Genomic DNA, 22,871 nt, shown 5'->3' with positions numbered 1-22,871 from the left:
ATCTTTTTGATATCCTGTGCAAATGATCGTCTTACCTTCACTGGCCCAACAGGGTATGCAAATACGTATCCAAATAACCGGCGTAGTTAAGCGCGCAAATTATTTGCACGAAAATATTTTTATGTCCCGTTCCGAGGCCTGGAGGCCAAAGCAACTTCCGGCCAAGTCGCACAACTTGCCACTTGGCGTGTGTGGCGCACATTTGCTCCTCGGGGAGTCGTTGCCCCAGCGAACTTTCCGCCAGTTGTGGCATTATTCTAGCATTATATTGTTTATTATTGTATGGAATAAATAAAATGAAATACAGTTGGCTTCAAAAAAGCTCACTTACCAGCACTGCTGATAAGAAAATAACAAAAGAAAACAATTGAAAAGTGGCTGGCATAGTGGGCAGGTGGCGATGGAAAAATAAAGTATTGTTTCTGCCGCCTGGCAATTACCTTTGATTGGTCACTTAAGCAGTGTTTTCGTTCTTGGATCGCATTTTATTGGCCAATGATTTATGTGAAGTTATGTTATGGGGGAACACAGAGAAAGTCAGAAAGTAAACTTTAATTTATTCTCTATATTTCGACTGTAAATTTTGGACAGAAAACGCTTGGCGGTAGTGAAGTTTAATGTAGGAATCGCCTGGTGATCTGGTCATTAAGTGGTCAGTGGTCGCTCCCGAGCTTCTTGAATAGGGAGGTAACGCCTTTGAACTGCTCTTTATGAGAACTGGATGTCCGGATCTCCGCCGATGCGACATGGGGTGTACGGGTCACGGGCTGTTCCTGATCGAAGACGGAAAGAACAATCGGCTCCTGCTGCTGCTGCTGGGCGATTTTGGCCTCGAAAAAGATACGGGCTCCAGTCACGCCGACCTGGGAGACATCCACGGCATCGGTCATTACCAAACGTTGACCCACTTTGTCGTGGAAGCTATATTTCTGGACCTCTACTCGATGCATCAAAGTGCCGTAGATGAGCAGCATCTGGCAAAAGTTCAAGCGGTCCTCGTCGGAGCCAATCACATGGGTCATCACCTTCTTGGCCGCCAAGTGGGTCTGCGGTATTTCAAGCTTCTCTAGCGCTCTCTTGAGCTCCGACAGGCATATGTACCCGTCGAGGTCCTCATCCACCTGCGTAAAATTGGAGTAGGCAACGTCAATTTCCGTGCGACTAAAGAGGGAAGCAAATCTCTGGTAGACTTCTCCAATGCCGATCTCGAAATCGTCACTGCAATCTGGCGTATAGGACAAGGAGCGCTGCTCCACTAGTAACTGAACCGAGGATGTTGCAGTGCTATCGGACAGAGCTTCTGTGGGAGGAGGAGTGGTCGATGCCGGCTGGGGCAAACTGGGGGAGGAGTTTACCAAGTTTTCAATGTTAATGCTCAAGGTGGAGGAGTGGGGCTCTCGCTGAAGGATCGACTTCCGCATATATTTGTAGGAGCAACAGGAAGTAAAAGACGAGCCGGACTCCAGATCCGGACCGTCACCTAGTCCACCGAGATCCTGCGCCTCACCAAGGACATCGCTTTCCCGAACACGGGTGGGCTCTTGTTTTTCGGCTGGTTCCTTGGAAACTCCCTCCGATGTGTCGCCTGAATTGTTTTCCGGCTTCTGCAACTTCTCCTCTGACTTTGTTGCCTTCAGTTTCTCTAGCTCATCCTTCTGCTCAGCATCTGTCAGAATTTCTGGTTTCGGCTCGATTTTCAGGTCGACTTGGAGCGTTGTCTGATTGTCGTTAGCCGATTCTGCTGGGATGTCAAGTTCCTCACTGAAACTGACTTCCTCCGACATGATGATCCTCAAATGCAGGATGAGAGCTCAGTGGAGTAGACCAACGATTTACCGAAAAGGTTACAAAAGTGTAAAGGTGCAAAAAGTGCAAATTTAAATTTTTTATTTTCTGTATGCCGTCCCTTCCGTTCCCTATACTATTGAATTTATCTGTGTATAGTCGAATGGATTGAATATTTTTGATAGTTTTAGGCAACTAGATTTCAAAGATCGAAAGTATAGAAAAATTTTGGTTTACTTTGATATAAAATTTGTGAGTTTATATCAAAGTTGAATAATTTCTGAGGTTGTTTGCTCATTAAACTGATTAGAGCTGGGCCTGGACCTTCTCTGGGGACCCTGCTAGGATTTTTTGGGGGCTTTTTTGCTGCTGCTTCCCTCACCACTCGAGATTAATGACTGAGGACGAATTTCGGAACGTCTGTGCGGGCCCTGTTAACATGCCATGGCCATAAACAGTTAATTAAGCTTTTATTGGTTACTCTTTTTGTTTGGCTTTCGGGCCAACCGACTGACCGGCTGACTGGCTGACATTTCACGTTTTATTTGTCAAACAAGCGGGCAAAAAAGTGACGACCATAAACGGGCGACCCAAACCGCTTTGGTCGGTGGCCGCATTGCCTCAAATACGCCCCCAAACTCCAAGCTCCGACTCCCGGTTTAGAGTCCGATCCCAGGAGGAGCTACTTGCCGTGTTCGCCACGTTCCTTTATTTTTTCCCCGACTGGCTGGGGCCCGGCTTATTTATTCACTCATTTCGTGTGCAAAAATATTTGGTGATAACGAGCTGGCAGCCCACGGCGACTTGTCATGTTTAAACCACATTTATTTGCCGTTTCTGTTGCGACAATAAAAAAAAAGTGTACGAATGTATGTGGGTATATTGTTTTGGCCCTCTTCTGTTTGTTTATTTTTTTACATTTTCCTTCTTTTTGTAGGTTAGCCATACAAGAAGTACGAGCAGCGAAAAATGTCAGCAAAAAGTTGCGGACTTCGGCATTTAATTTACATAGCAAAGTTTTCCTTATTTCGAGAATGCTGATTATAAAATTTCCGTCGAAATGCGAACTGCAAACTGCCTGGCAACTGGGTTAAGCAGCAGTGGAGAGTACCAGGCATCGACTGCCAGATAGAACGCCAAAAAACGAATAGTTTGTCCCAAAAACTGGTACTCCAAAAGTGGGAGATCGGCGAGTGGAGGCCTAAAGGGTCTTTAATATTAACAAAATATATAGCAGATAAGAAATGTTTCGAATTTTAAGCTTTTAAACATTTTTTATTTTGAAAGAATATCTTAACCTTAATTGTTTCTTACTGTATAATTTTCAAAAAGTTACAACAAACTGTTTTCTTTTAGTGAAATTTCGAGAACACCCCCTTATAAAAAGCCTCCATCTGGCAGGAGAAACTTTCCTTCTGGCCCAAAAGTGTCAAAACAACTGGCTCGGAGGCTGTTTGGGCCAAAGAAAGTGTAAGTTGTTGATTTCTTAAGCCAGTGCAAACAAAAACGGAAGAGTCCCAGTCACCCACTACCCAAAAGAAAGTTGGCCAATGCCCAAAAGTAGTTTTTTGCCACTGGCTTTCGTGTCGTGCAGTTCATGAAAAAAACTGCAACTGAAATTGAAATGCTGGCTGACGCATAAATTGCAGACCTGCAACCTGGCTGACAAAGAGGGTGAAACAAATAAAATCGCTGCCAGCCGGTCGATCATAATTAATGATACCGGCAGACCCATCCCCTCCCACATCGGGCGGAGGATAATAAATCTCAATATACCTCAAGTGACTGTTACAGTCTAAACTTTGGCATTTGATGGAAGGACTGGTCCCCTCCTGCAGCCATCGTTTGTCATGCCGACCGTAAGCCCAGAAAGGGTTTTGGGCTTAAAGGTCCAGCTCCAGCTCCAGCTCTAGCTCCAGCGCCAACCGAAAAGAAATTACGTATATAGTATGTATACAAATATGTCTGCCTTTTGCCTTTCTTTACTTTCAAGAGTCCAAATTGATTGCTTGAAAAATTTCAGCCTCATTCCCGGTCATCTTCACTCATTCGGAGCTTCAGCCGGGCCTTGCCTTTTTTCGCCCATTTATTTTTTTGGCCATTTGGGATTTCACTTAATTGAAACCTTAAATGTTTTTACATTTTGCTTGCCTACAGCCCAAAAGGCAGACGCAGCGCAAACACGAACTCAAACACCCACATCGCAATCGACAGGATAAGAGGAGGCGCCGTGGAGTTTAAAAGCAGGATGCTTTTTGCACGGCCACAGGATCGCACACTTGCACACACGAGAGGATACTCACACACCGCCGAAGTCAATCAATCAAATTGGCATTCAACTTGTATTTGCCGGACTTTGGTTAGCTGTGTCCCGGATTTTTTACGGACTCAAGATCTTTGATAGGTGCAAGTGTGAGTTAAGCTTTGACTTTAAATAAATAAAAAATACAAGAAATTCTAGTTTCTTTTGTGTATGCAAAGTGGAAAAAGTACTGTTAGCTATATATACTAATAGAATTAACCTAAAATTATCGTTATAAGCTTCATTTAAATGTGGTATACGACTTTGTATAAGACTATTAAGTATTATGACCAGCTTTTTGGCTTTTTAATATTATTGAAAGAAAAAGAATAAGGTTACTCTATTACAGTTATCGGCAACGCATCTTTGTCTGTCTGGAAAATAATTATTATTAAAGATCACTTTAAAAGTTGACTGACCTCTGTCTGCAATTAAAGTGACCCCCAAAAATGTACACAAAATTAGACAGTTTGGGTAAATACTAATTTTCTTCTTGTATATCCGAGCGGCCATTAAAGTCATAATTTCACATTAAATGCAGACGTGACTGCGGCTCCCAAAGTGTCCCGACGGACGCCACATGAAACCAATTGAGGCGCCCCAGCCCGTGCGGCTGTTTTTCTTTTTTGGTTGGCCAAGTTTTTACGCAGTCGGCCTGGTTTTCCTGACGGCCTGCACAAACATTAATAAGTCAATTGATGTTTTGTTAACCCACCGGGACGGCGGTCCTTGCCGGATGGTGTGTTAGCCTTTCGGGCAGTTCGTCATTCGAGTGGCACAGTGACTCCCCGACGGCATCGGAACCAGAGGGGGACATGCGTGTGCTCCCATTTATCCCAACGGGAGCCGGGACTAATTGCAATTTATGTACGCAATAAAACATTTGGCAAACGGCCGCTGCCATTCGTTACGGCCGATGGTTATAAATTTATGAATAAAACAAATTCGACGATGGCCCGTGGCTTTATTAATCAAGGGGCTGCCAGGACAGGAGCTACCCCCCGGTGACCTGGAGTCAATTGAAGTCAATGCCCAAATAATCACAGCCAACTGGCAGAGGCCCACTGTCGGATAAAGGGAGAAATTGATGTCTTGATTGGGTAAGCCGGAATTTGATTTAACGTTCAGAATCAGGGCATAAAAGCCATTAAAAAATTTACTGCTGCACTTCCCAGGGACGCGGCAACGAACGGAGAACTTAACTGCCGCAGTCGTTACGCTTGTAGCATTAAAAGTAATCTGCTTAGCATTTTGCGGGAAATTATTCGACCAGTCCAAACAGGTGGCCAAAGGATACGAAATTTAGGGGGTTTCAATGACACATTGAGGATGCCCTTTAGGGGTATACAAGAATAAGGTGAAGTTAATAATTAAACAAAGTATTAAAATATTGTGAAGCATTCAAGAACATTTAAAGAAAATTGATCGATGCATATCCTTTAAAACCCCATACAGTCTCTAAAGTGTAGAGTATCCTTTCGAAAACTTAAAGACCGGCAGCAAAGGATAGATAGAAGGAAAAGTAAGCAGTTCTTGTCCGTGCTCCATTTTTAGCGATTGCCTCGCACAATTCGTGCTAAAAGCTTTCACTTGCCAATTTCCGATGAAAACAAATGTGCCGCAGTCCGGACTCCGGAGTCTGTCTGCCTTACTGCCTGCCTCCCAAATCCAGCCACTGTTCATTCAACCGGGTGCGATTCGATTCCTGCAGATGATTCTGTTTTTGCACTTGTTTTGGGCAGCAGCAACTCCACTTGGCCACCGAAGCCATCAAGGAAGAGGAACGAGAGTTGCTCTAAGGACGAAGGCCGAACCCTCTAAATAAATTATTACATTGCGGGGAATCGAAATTAAATTGAATATGTTGAGCAAAGTTAAACGAATTAAGAATTGGATTTCGGTCGAAAAATTATGCAGCGATTCAAACAGAATAATTCATTTGTATTTGCGTAAAAATCAAATTAGGCCACTTTTGCTGGAAGTTGGAAATGACTTCCTCCTTTCTCCATTATTTGTGGTGCGTCAGAATCCAACCGAAGCTCCAATTCATTAGACCCTCGAAAGAAGTGCGAAAAACAAGGCACTCAGAGCTGTTCAATGGGGTTTGCCATCAGGGCTGAGCTAATTGAAAACTACTTTCTGGTCCGCACACAATCTCATACTCGCACTGCCAAGACAAACAGACAGACGGACATATAGATGCTAACCACAGCAACAACGAGGGCAACGAAAGCCGCACATTACTCATACGCAACGGTGGTCATGCCACACAAAGGCTTTGGAATCGGCTGTTGTTGCTGCTGTTGTTCGGTAGCTGGCCTGGCACGTCTAAGCATTTTGCATTTTTTTTCCTGCCTATTAATGCCGCTGCATGGCTTCTGGTGTCACTAGTTGTGGGTGCACGGAGGAAAAAATAGTCATTACACTGGGCTCTAAAGATGGAAATTAAATAAAGGATTTAAAATGGCATTAAAGAAAACTTTATTAATGGAAAATAGGTGGTAACAGATATTTAGTTTACTGCTTGATCTTTAATTTTCGTGTATTGCCTTTATGATACATGTCTTTCTCTCTGTACTACCCCTGAATTCATTCTTTTCTCAAGTTTTCCCACAGTGCCTGCGTACGTGATGCGGCATACGAAATTGTGGCAGTCCACTAGCTTGGGATGGGAGGTTGAGCTCAGAATTAGGCGTGGTCCCTCAACGCTTCCGGTGACGCTGTTTACTGAACCCGTTGAACCCACCGCCAGGTGCCAATCACCCGCCATTCAACCGTTAATGGCAACAAATGGCATCACCTCCGAGTGCACTTCATCAGGTGTTGAGACCGAACCTAAGTGCATTCTCAAATGCTTCCGTTTCTTTCCCAGTGTGGCTGTGTGGCAAGTGGAAGCGGAGTCAATGAGTCTTTTTTGTTGCATTCAATCTGCAGGCTGCGCTCTGATTTAGAATTAATAAAGGCAGCGCGCACTTGCCTCCCCGTTGTATTATTATTTCTTCCTGCCTTTTTGCTGTCCCCGGCAGAAGTTGATTTCACCTGGCATTGTCTTGGCTCCAACACACACCTGCATGGAAATGGCGAGATATAGTCGCATATAAATGTGTTGCATTCATTTCAGCGCCAAGATTTATGCACCGGCAACTCCGGATAGCTGCTGCATATGTGTGAGTTCATGATGCCTTTTTACGTTTATGCAAAGTACTACGGCTGCCCTATTCCTTTCCTACTAGTGTGTGTGTGTTCCTGTTTTTGCATAAAACTTGGCCTGCTGTTGTTGCATTTGTTTTTATGCGGCATTTGTGTCAAGTACACGACGCAGATTAAAGGCAGCAGCCCGGGAAGATGGCATAAGGTGCACACAAGCACTCAGGGATGTGGAAGGATCACACGGGATGCACAGGATACACGGCGATGGGGCAAAACGGAGTGGTGTGGAGAAGGGCCAGGAGACGAGATAAATGGCCAAGCGGCGGAGCACAAATCGAAAGGAATTGCAATTTAATGGCATAACCTCTGCCAGGATCCAGCTTTCCCAGTGTGTCCACGTGGCTGGGGGGTGTGTGTGTGTGTCCCATATGTTTGCCGGTTGCATTCTGATTGGATTACGTAATGGAATTACGTAATTCCGTATCGCTTTAACATTATGAAAGTCATCTGAAGGGAAATTCCCTGAAAGGCTTTTAAAAAAATGATGTTAACTTTTTCGGAGCGCTAATGGACAGATGACGTTTGGGCGTCATCAGTTTAAAAAGGATAAGTACAATTAAATTCACAATCTCCCTCGCACATTTGAAAAATGTAAATACAGAAATATATATTGAGAGAATCAAAGTCATTTTGAGACAGAAAATAACTTAAAAACTTTTAATCGCTTCAGTTTGAATATTTGCTCAACACTCAACGCATTACGATGTGCTGACTCCGGAGTCCGGACTCCTGTTCCGGCGGTTGCCCGGGCAATGCCAAAAGTGCATAACTGTGTATGTCAGCATCTCGAAAAAAAGAGCACCGAACTGTGTGGCAAAGTAGAGGGAGCCGGCCGGAAAGCAGCCAGCAGCGTGTGCAATTTTACAGTAAATTGCAATAAGGTGTAAAGTCAAGTTGTTCTTCTTTGCCTTTTTCCACCTTGCCATTGCGCAACGTCACACATTTCGGGGGAGACTCCCGACTCTGGCAGGTCCTCCAACCCAGCCGTTGCAGTTTCCATATCAGCCAACTCAACTCGTTCAACCCGTTCGAGTTAACTTGCACATTGTTGCATTCAGTGAGGCGTTTCCTTTGAGTACAGCACGCTGTCAGGCAGCACTCAGCTGCAACCCATTGTGGTGGGTTGAGCGGGCGAGGGTGAAGGTTAGCCCGGGGGGTGGAGCACCAGGAAAATGGAGGAAGGACTCGGCGAGTAATGGGCCAACATGCAGGTAAATAATATTCATACAAAAAATGTGCATGTGAATTTTCATATACAGTTGAGGAGAAAATAATAAGTGACTTGAATTTATGAGACATAAAGGTGGTCCCTCTAATAAGTAGGTATCTTAGAACACTAAATAATATCTAAGATGGGTAACTAATTATATTTTCTTTCCCTTAGCCTAACTACTCGTTATGTGACCTCTGCTGTTTTTATTTCTAGTTGGCCCAAAGAACGAGATAAAAGTGAAATGCAGCGAAAGCATTTTTGCCCTGCTCTGGACGACACTAGTAACCTAAAGCCTTCAACTCTCGCTTTCCCTGCTTTCTCTCTCTCTCTCTTCTTGGTTCGTGTCCCTTTCGTTCTCAATGTCCTGTCTCTCGCGGGCTCAGTGTGTGTGCCATTTATCACAGCGACTTTAGAGTCTCTGTCGTAGTCCCAGTCCCAGTCGTATTGTCTTTCCCAGTGACACAGTTCATAATTAAATTCAAATACTTGTACCATTTTCACGCTCTTATGACACAAAATTTATGAATGAGCGCTTGAATACAAAGCATCCCCACAAGCGGTGAACATTTCCCAGCTTTCCTAGCTATAGAGCACTTTGCCGAGCATCCTTAGCTCCTTTTTGGCCACCTGCTGACTGTGGGCCTAACACAGCGGGCGTTTAAAGTTAATAACGTCTAGTGTGGAAAAGGGCTTTGGCCACCACCTCGTTTATTCATTAAGGAATTGTGGAGGTCCTGGCTGGCAGCCTGTCTGTACTTGATTGGTTTTCAAACTTGAAACAGGATGTCTACTATTAAAGTTGTCAACTATACGCTTTCCCAGCCAGGTTAAGGTATATTCGTTTCCGTTTTATCAGAGCTTTTCATTATGTTTTCATTTTTTGCTACCTTTCATGCACATTTGACACAAGTCACGCGTACTTTTTAATTAAAAAACTTTTACGTGCAATTATTTTTACCACACCAGCACCACCTCCTCTGGAACTTACACTCCCATACACATTTTCCATTGAATTGCAATAAAAATAATATTTTTTTCCGGTTCTTTTTTTTTATTGCAGCACCGCACTGGCAACGTTTTCGCTTTGTGTGTCGAATAATTTACAATATTGCGTATACGCATTGGTGGCCATGGCGTCTTGAATGTCAATACAAAGTCACCGACTCGGGTCTCTTTTTGGCCTGTTTGGCCGTGCTCTGGCAACAAAATTGAATGTAAGTGAAATGCACAAACAACCTTTGCAAAGCCCGGAACACTGGGGCAAAAAAAAGTCTTTGAATGGCCCAGAAAAAACGGACCTAGCAATCGTCGAGAGATCTCGGCCATCTTCCACTTTTTGCATGTTGAGTGATGGACATCGAAGCTGGCGAATAAAAGTGAGAGGAGCTGAATGGACTGAATCATCTGATTCATTGATTAAACACAGAACGGTTCCTTTTTTCGGAGCACCATCTCTCGGAGCGGCTTCATCCTGTTTTGGCCCTTAACCCATTGAGGCCGTTGATGCAGCGTCCAAGCTGTTGGAGCATGAAATTTCCAAAGCCTAATGAAGTGTAAAGGTTTATCGCTGGAAGGAAACGCAGGCCGCGTTGCTTGTAATTTTTCGGGAGAAGAGTATAAGCAAATATGAAGAATTTTCGGCTAATCATTAACTACAAATCATACTCTCTGGCTGTTTTGAGAAAACTTTTTTTATTTCAATGCATTAGCGTGAACTACAAGTTACTAATTTTCCATAGTTCTGCATTATGTTTTTCTTTTAACAAAATATGTATTATAGAGTATTGATATTTGTTTTTCTTTTTTCAGAAACTGATGCTTACTTGCCACTTTCTTGGCCTATCATCAACGAATGTTTTTGGACATGGGACCCTTCTCCCTAGATTTTATTATTATTGTTTTTCTCTACGTGTTATTTAGCTTTCGCTCTCCCGATTCGGTTTCGCTGTTGGCCTTATTTCATAGGTCATATTTCATTTGGCCTATATGGTCACGGTAACAAGGTTTATTATTATTTGTTTTCCACCCTCTTCGATTTTCGGTTGTTTTTTCGGTTACTGCTAATTTTAAACATCATTGGTTTTGCTGATTTATTGAAATGTTCGGCAATAAGTTATGAACTTGTAGTTTGTATTTAAATTGAAACACGTAAATTTATAGATTTGATTGCCATAAATCAGCGATTGCTAAAAACAATACATTAAATATTCATAGCCAGTGCCAAATATATCTATATATATTTTTTTTTGATTGTTTTTTTTTGCAAAACTTGAATTCATTAATTAGCATTAAATACGTGACATGACAGAAAGTTGCAAAATAATTTAATTATGAGGTAAGTAGCTTATTTTAACAAGTTTTTTTTTATATTTCTAATGTCGAATTATTAACATGGGTTTTAGGCTTGTAGCCTGCTGTGTCAATTTTATTTTCTATTGTTTGCAAGCTAACATAATTATTGACACAATTATATTAATTCAAAACACTACGCTGTCCTATTTTGATAATTATTTTTGCCTAGCCGGCATAATTTAAATTGTAAAAAAGGATTTAGTTTCAGAGAGTTTTAACTATTGTTTATTTTTTTAACGGTTGACCAAATAGGTCAATAGTAAGGTAAGTCAAAATAAATTAATCCTAAACACAGAGCTCTCATAACCAAGTGCCATTTAAACCTGAGTACCTCGCAGGAGAATAGCCATGTCAGATAGGACACCAGCTAGGAAATCAAAATGTGAATATGAAAGTAATTTCCACACTTAATAGGATACGGAAACTCGCCCTGGCTCTACGTTTTACGATATCCTCGTTTTTATGCCATTGACTATCCCAGCCATGCATACATTTGCATCTCCCCGGAGAGCTGCACGGGACTAGGGGGTCCTGAGCTTTTCGTCATTGAATGCAGGAGGATGCCCGCCTCGACCTCGTCATTGGAAATTCTACCTCTCAATTCCACCGTCTCCCCATCTACTCCCCTCCCTCTGAATGTTTCCGTTCGAGTTTCCGTTTGGCATACGTTACGTTACCATAGACTGTGTAGCAGTTACCGGTGGCAATTCAGCTCGGGGCGTGACAGGTGGGCCGGGCAGGTGGAAAGCGAGTGCTGGAGCGAGCGGACGGCCGAAACGGCTTCTCATATGTCTGCTGTCAAATTTGAAAATTATTCTACTTACTCGGCTTACAAGTGGAACGCGAAATAAACGAAACGAGAACGAAAGCGAGTCACGCATTTTGGTACAGGTGCTGCTGCAGTTGGAAAAGCGATGGAGTTGCAGATGCATCTTGCGGATACTTTCGACCTGCCTGCCACGAGATACAGTTACAGATGGTGTGCCATAAACTTATTGTGGCAACGGAGCAACTGAATCGTAGCAGCTGCTTCATTTCATTCCCATCGTCAGACAGCCACGCTCCGTTCGCATCATTGATTTGCCGCTGCCACGCCCGCGTCTTCTGCTTCTGTAACTGCTGCGGCAGGATCGATGCTGGCAATTTCGTCCTGGGGCTGGGAGCAATTTCACTTGCCATTGTCATGGCTATAAAAAACGGAGCGAGGAAGCTGCTTTGAACGCTCTGATTGACCATTGAAATTGCACGTCAGCTTGCAGAGTGACAGGGATGGTGGAGCAGGGAGGACCTAGGACTGGATTGGGGCACGTGGCGTATGAGTAATGTGCGCGACATGGCCTGCAATAAATGGGTTGATTCATGACATACCCGACTGGCTTACCAATTAAATAAAATACAGCTGTATCAAGGAAGACTACAATAAAATGAAACTGCCTTTTAGGTATAATATTTAATAATTAATTTAAGGTAGGTACTTAGTAAATATTTTATTAAACTTAATAGATTTATAGTTTGAAAGAAGTCTTTAAATAAAACTTTGTTAAAGACTTCTAGAACTTGCTAATCCACCCTCTCTAACACTTATCCTTTGCTAAATAAGCTCAAATATTTACAAGCCAACCAACACCAACGTCGGCAGGATCAAAATCAAATTGATAGAAGAGCCGAGTCGGGGAAACGTGTGAAAGGATATGCTAGTAGTTATTGCCAACAGCATGAAAAATTAAGCTCGTCTTAAGTGCGCCCCCGAGACAAGTTTGCCCTCCGAACCGAGCTGTGCATACATCTTGTTGCGTTTGAGATTTCGCAGACAATAGTGCGGAGATTTACATACAGGAGTGTGGAGTCCTTCGTACACCACCCAACACAAGCACGTGTGTGCTTGGCTGTAATAAGCAGGAGACTTTGGGAGTTGCCACCAGCAGAGGCAGCTGGAAGTGGCAAACAAACAATAAAGTCAGGCGCTCGAAAGTACGCAAGTACGATGCCAAATCAGACCCCTGAGTGCAGCGCGAAAGCAAATTACTATACGGCGGGTAAAGGAGTATCTAAGTATAGAATACTTCTCCTCTTGACGTCATTTAGATTCGCATGTGTCGCTGAAATATGACACAACTGCGACACAGTTCTAATGGCATCCGCGGAGCATGCAAAGTCGCTTCTAGTCTGTTCCCCCCGCGTGTTGCACAAACAAATATTTATCCAAGGCACTTGGACCGGCATAAACAAGTCAGTGAGTGAGGGGATGCCAGCAGAGATATATGTCCTTAAATAGCTCAAGTACCAAACAGAGCACTTACCTGGGCGGGAGAATTATGGGAGATGCATCGTGCGACGAGTGTAGTCACAGCCATGTTAATGAGCCAGATTTCCTGACTGACTGGCTGCCACAGAAGGATTCGCCAGCGAAGGTCGCAGTGGTGTATGTCATTTAATTATAAATCATACTTGCCAAGAGCGCTGAATAATTTTTACAAATAAATAACAATAACCTTGGTTTACTTTTCTTCTAAACTTAATCCTGTATAACAACGTTTTCTATTTAGTTTCAACACAATTTCAATAACACTAGCGTCATTTCCAATTCATCAGCATCTCATCAGGTAGGCATATCCCTGTTTCACCATGTTATTTATGCTAGAATTCACAAAGATCGATTCCAATGTTTATCCAAGTGTTTTACTAATTTAGTAATTCCAAGTCCGTCCATCGTTTTTTGGTTTATCGGAGCGTGCAGCTGTGGCAAGGATAGTAACTAAATGTAAATGTTAATAAATTGTGCATACGCAGTGTGTGCTCAGAGCCAGCTCGGCTGCTTTGTTTGCCGAAGATGCATTTCCTGCAGAGACATTAAATACACTTGCCGGAGACAGGAATACACAGTTTGGTTTGAGTTTTCTGTTAATTGTGGCTGTGAAACGACTCTTTGCTTAAGGCAAACGTTCAGTCCCTAACTCTTCCTCTGTTTTCTCAATTTAAACACTTATTTGTTATCGATTCATGTCCGACTGCCTTCATTTTAATTAGTTTGCTTTCCCACATCCGTCATTGGATCCACATCTACACACACTTACTGTCTACAGCCTTTATCGGGATATATGCAAATTTAATTTAAGATATTTATTCTAAAAATAACCTCATCCTTCCAACCCATCTCAAAAGGTATATCCCCTATGAGCTGTCTGTCAAATGCTTCTATTTATGTGGCTGGCATGTTTTTTTTTTAGAACTTAAAGTGGTAGAAATTTCTGTGAAAACCACTTTAGTCCGATAATGAACGCTGTGTATAATTCATAATGCAGACCAAGAGAAACTTAATTATTTCAGCGCTTATTAATTGAAACCAGCGAACTAGAAATTCGAACATCGAGTGGCGAAAATGAGGTATTTCCCATGCAGGTTTTGGCCGAGTGCTTTCTGCTGGGTTTCAGGTTAATTCCCGATCTAATTTGTTCTCGGCAAAAAGAGAGCTCTTGGCCGCAGGTGAAAAAAAAATAAACAAGAACAAAGCGTTTACACGCCGCATTGAGCACACTCCGCCGTATTCGCCATTTTCGCGTCGTGGATGTGTGCGTGGAAAATTCCGTACATCGTCTTGGCCTCGTCTCTTGTTGCATATGCTTTATATACGGATATGTGTGTGTAAATTCGCATCACGTTCAGCAAAATGCCAAAACGTGTAGCCAGGCTAAAGGAAATTGGAATTTGATGTCTTTAAAAACAGCTTTTTCAACAGACAGAAACAGAGAGAGAAAGTGAAAGAGACAAGAGCAGGTTTCCTAAAATAAAAAAATAAGGATGGAGAGGGAAGACGAATCCTTCCTTTCAGTCTTGAGTCGAGAGAAGTAGCTTAGAGTAATGAATATTTAATACGGACGAGTAACAAAGCTTTTCAGTTTGCTTTTCTCATTTGCTCGGCAACCGCAAGGACTCCCCCGGCTACCATTCCTCTTTTACTTTTCACTCATTGGGGAAAATTGGTTTTAAATTGATTTACCATAAGCGAGCGAGCTGGCAAGGTAGAGGAGACAAAAGCCAGGCCAAAAGACCAAAAAAACCGCAGCCGACAGACTCTAATCGGTATGCACATCAGAAAATTAGAGAAAATCGGTCTGCCATTGCAGTTGACTTCGTGTTTAAGGACCATGCTCCTGCCTCGCTGGTCCTGCCACTTCACGGCCAAATGTATATGCATAGTGCTGCATGTTTATTGCAATGGCGTGAGGTTGCCTGACGTGTTGCTGCTTAATTGCAACTTGCAACCTGCCGCTGCAGTCCACAGTCTCCGGCAATTAGAGACAGTCAGTCAAGAATTCGAGCGACAGAGCAGCGACGGCGACATATGCTCGAGGACAATGAAAATGAGATGGAAAAGGAAGAAGCAGAAGCAGAAGGATATCTGTCGACCACTACATGACATTTAGCATTTTACCCCGCTGTTGCCCTTTTATTTCCCATTTTCGGTCTGTCTCTGACTTGCCCTTTTATTTCATTTCACAAAATTGCTTTTGCCGCATTGCCAACTATTGTTAATGTCATTCTAACTGCTGACAGTCCACAGACCCATTTCGTCCTTTTTTACCGGGTCGGCGTCATTAAAACTTTAACGGTTCCACGGTGGCGTAGTAGCACGGTGGCAACAGGCCATGGTGACACATTTCTGTTCTGCTGCACTTTTGTTGCATCGCCATGCATATGGTATGGTGGCAACCGAGTGGGCAAACAAAACAAAATATAACAGGCAACAACTCAAAATGAAATTTTCCATCTGCCGTCCCTCGGCTTTCACATCACTTTCACTTTCACACTCCTGTCGCCTAGTGACGAAACGACCAACTGAAACAAATTAAAATCTCTAAAAAAAAAAGTCAAATGTCAGAGTGGGTTAAGAGCCAACGCAAACGTGTTGTATCGCAAAAAGCCCAAGAGTGGGTAACTATGTGAATTCCATTAAAGTTTCCCCAATTAATTTAAGTTTTTTCTTTGCTAGACACATCAAATTTAATTAAATGCTCATCAAAGTTTTTATAAAACATACATTTCTCTGTTAGTACAACATTATGTTGCTCTATTACATATTACTTTCAAAAAGGTAACTATAGACCTTCCTTAAAAAAGCTACAAAATATTTACCAACAAAGGGCTAACGTTTTTGTGGCTTTTGTTACAATGGCCATTTTTTTTCTAATCAATAAATGCATTTTGTAAAAAATAACTCTTATTTTAATTAAATATCAAAGGTATCAAAGTTGTAACCTTGGCTTGGATTGATTGGCTGGCTAATGAATTTTTGTGTAAGCCCCTGGAAATGTTTCTGTACCCAGCCAGGGCTCTAAACGGCTAAACGAAAGAACCCATTTGTTTAATTTTGATGCCCATTAACGAAAATTTCTACTAATTAATTATAAATGAACTCCATGCGTGTGGCTTCCCTGCTTCTTTTCCTTGGCCTTGGAATTTTTTGCTTTCCCTTCGCTTTTTTGGATTTCTTTTTTTGGTAAATTTCATATAATCGAATTACTTATATAACCGCAGCTAGGTCGCTCCTCCGACGACACCGCTAAGCTGCTTACGGTTAAGAAAAGGCGGGGAGGCGGTGACCTCCGCGCCCGCCTCTCATCAGCCAGGGCGCCAAGGCTCAGTGTGTGACATTTGCCTTTGGTCGCTGGGGCGTATACGTAACATTTTGTTACTTTTTATATATTACACGTATAGCCCAAGTGCTTGCGTGTGTGTGTGAGTGTTGGGTACCCAATCGGAGGGTGTGAGGGGGGAAAAGTGAAGTGGCAGGGCTTTAGAACCAAAGCCGCTTAATGCTCGCATAAAAAATGGCGACGACAACGAATGGAAAGCGGGAGTTGGAAAAATAAAAGCGAGCGGGACTGCCAAGAGCCCTCGAAACTTGATAAAATGTAAAATTATCGCACATTCATTGTTATTGTTTTCGTTTTTCTCCTTTTTTTTGGCTCACAATGCCCTATACATTTTTCCTTTTCAGTTTTTTTTTGCTTTTGGCAAGCGGCTTTTGGTTAAGTAAGCCAACTCAAACACGCAGCTAAAAAAACGAAATCAAACTTGAGGAATTACGTTGATTTGGCTGAAAAGGGCCGAACGGGAGTTCCCTGTCTCTTGACTGCCAGCCAGGAAGTGCGTCAACCTACAACCTTGCAACACACCCACTGCAGTAGGGGGGAGGCAGCTGGGGCAGGGTGGGGCCTGGCCCCTTAAATGGCAGCCAGTTAGATTTTACTTTATTTTATTTTCGGTTTATTTTTATGTGCTCGAGTCAAAGAATTTCCCAGTTTCTGGCATCTTCTCTTTGGCGTTGGCTTTGGTTTCGCATCGGCTACACTAAATCACTTTAAAAATTAGCATAATCCGGTGAGTAAATAAAAATAAGTGAACGTCTTCTGGCGTGCCAAATTTCGCTTCACTGAAGGCGGCTACAAATCGCGATTTCGGCAAATTCCTTATTTTTTCTCATTCCTCTTTCGTTATCGTGAAGGCAGCAGATGGAAAATTGGTAGCAAACACAGGATCAGAACTACGGTTGAGGAGAATATGTATGAAGCCAGGGATGGAAAAGGAAGTTATATTAAATTATGTGAATTTATACTAAGAAAGGTCTTTCTAATAATAAATGTTTGTATTAAATCAGCAAATATTTTTTAAATAAGAAAATATTTTCCAACAGTCTAATTTGATTTCATCCACCCCTGCGTATACTTGATGTGGCTTTATGGTTTTTTTTATGGCGCGGAAAACCCTTTCGCTGAAGTTTGTTATTCAAATGGCAGACACACATCAAACCGGAAGGAAGGAAGGAAGTAGCAGTAAAATGTATTGATCAATTAGGCAGAAATTCTCGTGGCGATAGACCAGAAGACCTTTGAACTCTTTAAAGGAACGGAATGCAGTTTTTAATCTTTCGAGCTCATTACCCTTGATTTTTCGACGTTTCTCACACATCCGGCATTTGTTGCGTAGCTCTTCATTAATAAATTCCAGAATAGCAACTAGCCCATGGCTCCCATTAGGAAACTGCAGTCAGGCATCTATAAATAATGGCCCGAAAGCTATGGGTTGGGAGAGTCTACTTCCCTGTATCCCTATATCCTCATGCTCCCTGTAGGATTACAGCTCAAAATCAGAGCAAGTACAAAGGCAGGTGGGTGGCGCACTGCCTGTTTCCTGATTGATGATATGTTGGCAAAAGTTGCCAGGGAAATAATGCAGCAAGGCCCCCTGCACCGACCCTATCCCGCCCCAGCAGTTTATTAAAACGTTAAATAAAAGGCAAAACGAGATGAAACCAAGGCACGCGCACACGCACGACAGACTGCAATTTGCGTTGCATAATATCTGGTCTTTGGTCGGTGAATCTACTACAGAGTCTAGTATCTTCCAGCTTGCTACGTGCTTAGGGACAGCTCCCGAAAGCTTATTCAAATGAAAGGCAAACAAACGACAATGCCAGGGACTGAGCCACACTGAAACACAGGAGCAACAATTGAAATCATTTAACATTTTCCTCAAACCGACCACGTTCCACATATCCATTCCGATGCAAGTCCCCTGCAGGACCTCGTGGATGCCAAAATGCATCGGATCTGGTGCTAAATGGTTATTCGGAATGCACCCATGTAAAACGAAAGTAAATCCACAACCTTGGCTCAGAATAAACATTCCTCTGCCAAGGTATCTATTTGCAACATGTGAACATTCCTAAATGCATAAAAAAAATGTCAGAAGAAATACAAATTTGTAATGTTTGTTAGTGGCAAGCTACACTGAGCCCCGAATCGGGCGAATGTTATGCAAAAGAATTCATTCGAATTCTGAACTCAGTTGGCCCCAATTCGGGTAAGCTAATTAATAGGAAACAGCCTGAAGATGTCTTAAGCCTGACCCGCCAAAGCTTAGCCGCCCCTTCAGACCCAATGTCCACAATCTTTATTTCTTAATAATGCAGATTCCATTTCAATTTATATTCCGGTTGGTCTGCCCCGAGGTTTTTCTCACTTTTGCGTCGAATCCAAAAATTTACACACACACAAAAGAAAACTCAATTAAAACGGAATACATTTCCATGCTGTTGGGAATAATTACGAATTTCAATTTATTTGCCGCAGGTTGCAAAAGGCAAAGGAATGGCAGGAGCAGAAGCAGAGGCAGCCACAGCAGTTATGGCAAGAAAAACACACAACTGCGCCAAAAGCAACAATAAGGAAGCCGGCAATCGCACTCGTCCTTACGGCATGAGAAAGTTTCCCAAGCCGAAGCCGTCCTGGAGGTCCTGGAGAAAGCAGAGCCAACTGCTGACTATAATCGCAGTAAGTTACTTACTGACTCACTGACTGACTGACTGCGGCCTCGGGTCTCTTAAATATGCAGGATTTAAAAAACAACCACATCGATCATAGACTCCTGGAAACTTTGGTTTTTCAGTCATAAATTTCACAGAATTATATCAAAGAATAGCCATTTTTTTAGACCAATTTATGCCCACATTGGGATTTATAAATCCCTCAAATATTTATTGGTTAATATTTTTCGATGATGTCCCGGATACTGTACAGCCAATGGCTTCACACGAAAATCAATCAGAAATTTATTTCCCAGCCTGCATAATTAAAATTATGAATTCCCTTCACAGGTCCTGAGCACATTGTTGTGGTTTTTTTGGTGGGGCATGATAAATGCAAGCGGAACGCAGCCAAACGAAAGGAAAACTTCAATTGCGAGCGTCAAACTGTCACAAAGCAGTTGGCAAAAATATAAACAAAAAGCCAGCAAGGCACAAAGGCGAAATGACAAATTGGAAACCAGAAAAAAAAAATGTGGAACGCAGGCAAAACTACCAACGAATAGTCCCCAAACGGAGCGTCAACCGTTTGCCAAGAGGAGCATATACTACAGACCTGGAAGGACACTGCACTGAAGGAAAATTGGATACTTCAATGATTATACAAAATATACCTCTAGGATATTGGGTATTATATATGTAGGTTTTGAAAGGCCACGTGAAAAAAGACTCGCATTGTATTATATTTTCCTAAAATTAAGTATTTTTCCACTGTGTCTCTATTTAGCTTGAATGTGGGAAGTGGATAGTGAATCCCCGGAACTGGGAGATCGGGGACCAGGACTGGGAACAAAAGCAGGCCGGGAACGAGACGAGCATAAAAGTTTATCAACTAAGTAAAATAATGCTGGGCGTAAAGTTTGCCACCGCAGTGGCCGCAGTTGTGAAAGCCAGGGATATGCATAGTTTGAGGAGGGTTGTGGGCGAGGGGCAACAAGCCAGAGCATGGTTGCCCCACAACAATAAAAACCAAATGTTGCTACAATTTTTGGTTACTTCGACTGCGACTGCGACTGCCACTCGGGCCAAAAAGGGGAAGCGGGCTAAAAGCATGCCCTGCCAGCCGGGGAGCACGTTTTGCATAATGATGAACGACGAAGACGACTAGGACGGCGAATGCGATGGCCGTGCAATGGTGACGGTGTCTATGATGTGTGCTGGTTGCAGTCAGTCCCAATCCCAGGACCAACTTCCTTTTCCCCCAGCTCGCCTCCACTTTCAGTTGATTTGTTTATGGAGAGGAAGGTGGCATGATAGGAGCGATGGCACTGCATCCCGATGATGGGGCACAACGGTGTGGCAGGCGATGTCGAGACGTCGCAATTGGAAACAAATTATGCTCTAAGCGCATTGCAGAGTGCCACGGCGCCGGGGCACCCCTAAGGAGGACTCTGACGAGTTTCAATCGCTGTCTGATTACGTGCTGTAACAGGTTGCGTATTCGCCGTGTTGCACATTTTGAAATGGTAACGAACTCACTTCAATCAATGTTTATCGTTTAAACGGTCTTTTAGATTAAAACTTGAGTATTTTCTTTTTTTTCTGTAAAAACGTTCTTACAAAGTGCATCTTTCCATCGTGTGAATGCAATTCTCAACTGGCTTATGAAAAATAGCTACCATTGTTTCTTGAAGCCAATGTGATCTTAATTCTAATTCTGTTTATACTTCTGCGTTGGCAGTTTAAGTTGCTCATGCGGATCTGCTGACAATATCTAGAACTATTCTATCTCCGAGTACTCAGCGCGTCTTTTGACAGTCCTGAAAGGACGAAATGAGAAACAAGAGATGCCATATATTTGCATCTAATTATCAGACAGCCAACGGGCACAAGTCCTCAATTTTTTCCCGTCCTTCCTTTCTATCGACTCGGTGTCCTTTTTTGCGATGGAGAACTGCTTCCCGGAACAGCCTGCATTAGGGAGTATCCCCTATTCCCGATCCCCAATCCATTTCCCAGTCCTCCCATCAATCGGGATGTCCTGCACACTGCTTTAACGTCAGGCGGGCGCTCGTCCCTGCGCCCAGCTCTCGTCGGTTTCGTGCAGCTAATATGCAAATTCCCTGCAGCTTTTACTTTAGCCGAGTTTTTCTTTGCTTCGCTGTCCAAACCGGCTCGCTCCTCCCATCCTAACCAACCGCTTTTTCTTTTCCTTCTGGTTTCCCTCTTGGTTTGGTTACATTCTGTTGCCAATGGCGGCGCATCTTTTTGCCTTTGTTTTACTTCCGCTGCGCCATGTTCCTGCGGCCCAAGTCGCCCCACCTTCTCCCAGCTTATTATGCATTGCACATTTTTACATTTTTACTCAAAAGGATATGGAGGAGTGCGAGATAGATGGGAAGTTTGGGGCGCTTGAGGACCAAAGGAAAAAAACTCCGCACACCGCAAAAATCGTAATGAAATTTTTATTATACGACAAAGTAAAATATTTTTATCAGCATTTCTCGCTTGTTGCTTTTGGGGCGTAGCACAAAAATTTCACCGACATGCCAGCGGCTGCGAAAGGAAAATCGTGGGTCCTGGCTAAAGGAAAATGGAAAAGAGGAGTCGGGCGAAACTGTCAAGTCAATCAAAATATGCCAGAAACTTTTCCGCTTTCGAATTCTTACAAAGTGTGGCCATATGGCCGGGCCGTCTAGTATCTTGTATCTGAACTCTATTTGTTTAACCAAATTTCGGGCTAAACACTGCACTTAGCACTCCGCACATCCGTCCCCCCGAAAGTCGAAAAAGAGCTCCGCAAATTGCATCGGAAACTTTTTTGCCTGCACTTTGGCTTTTTGGCCGGGTGTCAATTTGCTTGGGCCATGGCCAGAAAACTTTTCATCTTTTTAAGGCAAATATTTGGGCTGCGTAATTTGCTGACAATGTCTGGGGCGGGCTTCATATTTAATTTTACTTATTTTTTTTTAAAGAAAATCGATTGTTTTCTTAAATTGATGAAAGAGTGAAACTTAAAGAAAGGAGCTTTTTAGAAGCTTAGGCTTAGGAATTTTTAAAATGTTTTTAAAAGCTAACAAAAGTATTCATATTTCAAAGTAAAATTGATATTTGTTAAATTTTAATTTGTATATTTCCATTATTAAATAAAGACTCTAGCTTATGAAAAACTCAAAAATATATTATTTTTTACAGAAATACCCTTTGCAAACTTGTTGAGTTTACAAGCTCTAAAAATGAAAGAAGATATGTAAAAAATAATAGAAAAAAAGAAAAGCCCTCTGTTGCAACAATGGCATTCCCTTGATGCAGATGGTGGCATCAACAGCAGCGGAAAAAGCATCAAGTTGAGCCACGAGCTGAAAAATAGATAAATATACAGACTCGGAAACAGACTAAAAATATATGGCGAACAATTTGTTTGCTCCGTGTGGGCGGGTGTGCTATCAAATTTTCAAATTGGTTTGATTTCTTCGCTACTGCGGAGCTACTCGCAGTTTCGAATCTGTTGCCAAACTTAGATAGACGTTGCCCGAATGGGAATTTTCCGTGCTGCTGCAATAGGAATTCCCTTTTTTATGGTTTGACTGGCGAAAATGTATTTTCAAATGGTTTTCTTTCCGCTTATGTTATTATTTATTTTCGAATTTTTTTCGCTCTGGTCCACATTCTCCTGATTGATATTTTTATTTACCAAGTCAGCG

The 22,871-nt window shown here is 42.6% G+C and overlaps 1 protein-coding gene across 1 annotated transcript; it reads right to left on the bottom strand.

The window, feature by feature from the left end:
• Positions 1-537: 537 nt before the first annotated feature.
• Positions 538-1,968, bottom strand: LOC108129379 (uro-adherence factor A). Its single transcript, XM_017247352.3, has one exon. The coding sequence runs from the start codon at positions 1,782-1,784 to the stop codon at positions 654-656; it is 1,131 nt and encodes a 376-aa protein (XP_017102841.2). The 5' UTR covers positions 1,785-1,968; the 3' UTR covers positions 538-653.
• Between the last annotated feature and the right edge of the window lie 20,903 nt (positions 1,969-22,871).

This window comes from Drosophila bipectinata, chromosome 3R (assembly GCF_030179905.1).
Source record: "Drosophila bipectinata strain 14024-0381.07 chromosome 3R, DbipHiC1v2, whole genome shotgun sequence".
In the NCBI taxonomy this organism is placed as follows: Eukaryota; Metazoa; Arthropoda; class Insecta; order Diptera; family Drosophilidae; genus Drosophila; species Drosophila bipectinata.
Note: the sequence above shows the minus strand (reverse complement) of the source record. Positions and strands in the feature narration are given on the sequence as shown.